This window comes from Helianthus annuus, chromosome 3 (assembly GCF_002127325.2).
Source record: "Helianthus annuus cultivar XRQ/B chromosome 3, HanXRQr2.0-SUNRISE, whole genome shotgun sequence".
In the NCBI taxonomy this organism is placed as follows: domain Eukaryota; kingdom Viridiplantae; phylum Streptophyta; class Magnoliopsida; order Asterales; family Asteraceae; genus Helianthus; species Helianthus annuus.
Genome location: NC_035435.2, coordinates 1,292,862 through 1,296,196, shown reverse-complemented (window position 1 = coordinate 1,296,196; position 3,335 = coordinate 1,292,862). Strand labels below are relative to the sequence as shown.

Sequence of the window (3,335 nt, the reverse complement as noted above, 5' to 3'; positions counted from 1 at the left end):
TTCTGGTGATGCGGATCGCGATGAAGGGTTTCGGGTGCGTGCAGGTGGTCGGAGGGTTAGAGTAGTGTTGGTTGCAGTTAGGGTTTTGCGAGTAGGCAGGTTTCGTGTGGTGGATGTAGGGTTAGGGAATGGTTGTGATGGTGGAGGGGAAAAAGATGACGGTGGTGGTTTGTAAGTTAAAAGGAGAGAAAGAGTGAGGAAAGAGATGGGGAGAGAGAATACAGATTGTTTTACACAATATTAAAACTGGGTTTTAATAATGATAAAAATAAACCTTTAATTAAAATAATTGACAAAATGACAAAAATACCCCTTGACTAACTGAGAAGTATGGATGAGGTTAAGCCAGTTGGACCAAAATGGCAACGATAAAACCTTTTTGGATCCAGATGCTAAAAATGAAACATTTAAACTAAACTGTCAAAATAACCCAAACCACAGGGACTAAATTGATATTTAACTCAAAAAATTGATAATTGTTTAGCGGTTAAAGAAAGAAAAGAAAATTAAAAGGTTAAAAAATACAAAAGGAAATTTGCAAGTTTAAGTTATAAGGTGAGAGAGAGTCAATGGTAAGTCAAAATCTCAATCATCATCGTTCTGTTCTGTTAGGGTTTTATCATCAGAAGTAATGAAGCTCGCATGGCTCCGATCTCTCGAAACTGCTCATCAAGACTGCGTCTGGGCTTGCACCTGGCTCCCTCCCACCGACAAATCTTCCGGCCTCCTCCTCACGGGATCTCTCGACGAGACCGTCAAGCTATGGAACCCGGAGGACCTCTCGCTCGTCCGTACAAACACCGGCCACTGCCTCGGCGTCGTCTCCGTCGCTGCTCATCCGTCTGGAAGAATCGCCGCCTCGGCTTCCTTGGATAGCTTCATCCGTGTGTTTGATGTTGAATCTAACAACACTATTGCTACTCTTGAGGCTCCTCCTTCTGAAGTCTGGCAAATGCAATTCGATCCTAGGGTAATAATAATAACAATATTCATCTTATTATTAATCTTTGCTTTTAGATTTGTTATCATTCATCTGTCTATTCAATATCCACTCCATGATAATTAACTGCCAAAACATGTCTTAGGTATCAAACAAGAACACAACTCGTTAAACTACTTTATATCATAATTGTATGTTTTATGTACGATAAATGTTGTAGCCTAGCCCTAGCCTCCTAAATTTGATTATTTAAAAAATATAAATGTACATAGTGTACTTTTTATTAAACCGGTTTAATCATGTCTTAAATATTAAATATGTCAGGAAAATACCATAATTTTTAGGTCTTAACTGGTTGCTTGTTGTTATACTTTTAATAATTTATAGTTCAGTTATGTGAGTTGTCATCATCATACTCACAGTAAATCCCATCAATAGCAAAGCTAAGGTAGGGTCTGAGGAGGGTAAGATGTAGACAGCGTTACCCCCCGTAGGAATAGACAGGCTGCTTCCAGTGAGACACCCGGCTCGATAGTAGTTTTGCATCAAGTCTTGGACACAAGGCACATAACTCTCAACAATCGAGAGTCGAGACAAAGGCCGATTAGTGCATGTACCCTTTTGTCTTTCGTCTATCAACGCCACCACATGATGCATGATTAACAATCCCCCTCTTTTAAAGTTATTTTCACGAAAGTAGTAAAATAACGTTAAAATTAGTGCACTTTAACTTTTGCCCCCTAAGCGTCTACACATATATACATTATATGTGCATACCGCAAGTAGGGCTAAGTTATGTGAGCTGTAATATATTTAAATGTGACTTCAGATTGCAGAATTGTTTGAATTCCTGCTTAGTTTGTTTACTATTGTGTTTTTTTGTAGATAAATGAGTGAACTTACTCAAATTCTTTAAATATGAGTGTAGATTTATCTAGATGATTACATATTTTTTTCGTATGAACGATGATCGCTTAGTTTTATTGTTAGCTTGATTATAATTGATTGGGTATGGCAGGGTACTACTCTTGCTGTTGCTGGGGGAAGTAGTGCTTCAGTGAAGCTATGGGATACTGCTGAGTGGAAACTGGTATCAACTTTATCAATTCCTCGACCCGAAGGGGCGAAGCCGTCTGATAAAGGCAACAGTAAGAAGTTTGTTCTTTCTGTTGCATGGAGCCCAAGTGGAAGACAGCTGGCGTGTGGGTCCATGGACGGTTCGATTTCTGTTTTTGATGTACAACGGGCTAAATTCCTTCACCAACTTGAAGGCCACACGATGCCTGTTCGGTCGCTTGCGTATTCGCCTCTAGACCCAAGAGTTCTTGTTTCAGGGTCAGATGATGAGTGCATCCACATGTACGATGCGGAAGGGAAGACACTATTTTCATCAATGTCGGGACATTCTAGTTGGGTTTTGAGTGTTGACGTGAGCCCAGATGGTGCGGCGATTGCATCAGGGTCTAGTGACAGAACAGTGAGGTTGTGGGATCCTAAGATGAGGGCAGCGGTTCAGACCATGACTAACCATACGGACCAGGTTTGGGGAGTGAAGTTTGAAGCTGTGGGTGGTGGAGCTAGGGGGAGTCTGCTTGCAAGTGTTTCAGATGATAAAAGCATCTCGTTGTACAATTATTCGTAACTTGCTGAGGCTTGTGTTTCTATATTTCACATTTGTTTTCCATTTGGTTTTCCTTATTTATTGTAAGCTTGGAACTGTTATTTGAGACTTGTTTATGAAAAAGGTCTGATTACGGTTGTTTTCTATGAATAATGTTAACTAACATATATCTTGAGAATTTATTTAGTACATACTATCATTGTTTATGCCAACCCCAACTGTGTATATACCTTATATGCTATGTGTGTGTGTAGATTTTAATGTCTGTGGTGACACTAGAAGACGGTTTATTTGTTTTTGTGATAATCCGAAATCTATCATATCGGGTTTGCATTTTACACATCAATGTATAGTGTGAATTGGTGGTAGATGTAAACAGTTACCATCTTCTTGCTATGTGAATAAGATACAGTGCAACTCAATATAAGTCTTCAACTTAGACTGCCATTAACTATGATAGGGCAAATCTCATCAAGACTCTGCAACTCAATACAAGTCTTCAACTTAAGACTGCCATTAACTATGATAGGGTAAATCTCATCAAGTACGATGAGCTTATTAGGGGGACGTTACAAAATAGTATCGGGTGTTATGAAAATCTTGCTTTTATTAAAGGACATGATAAATACTTGGTATATATTGAGCAACAACCCATCGCCCAGGGGCGGAACCAATGTAATGTTAGCCGTAGCACGGGCTACGGCTCAAGTTCATATTCCTAGTGTTTTTTTTTTATACAAACGATACCCCTAAAATAACACAAGTATACCCCTA

The 3,335-nt window shown here is 39.4% G+C and overlaps 1 protein-coding gene across 1 annotated transcript; it reads left to right on the top strand.

Annotated features, from left to right (window-relative positions):
• The first annotated feature begins 567 nt into the window (after window positions 1-567).
• On the top strand, window positions 568-2,707 carry LOC110928678 (WD repeat-containing protein VIP3). The gene is made up of 2 exons (XM_022171713.2): window positions 568-970; window positions 1,959-2,707. Exons 1-2 carry the CDS (start codon window positions 632-634, stop codon window positions 2,580-2,582), a joined length of 963 nt encoding a protein of 320 aa, XP_022027405.1. The 5' UTR covers window positions 568-631; the 3' UTR covers window positions 2,583-2,707.
• The last annotated feature ends 628 nt before the right edge of the window (window positions 2,708-3,335 follow it).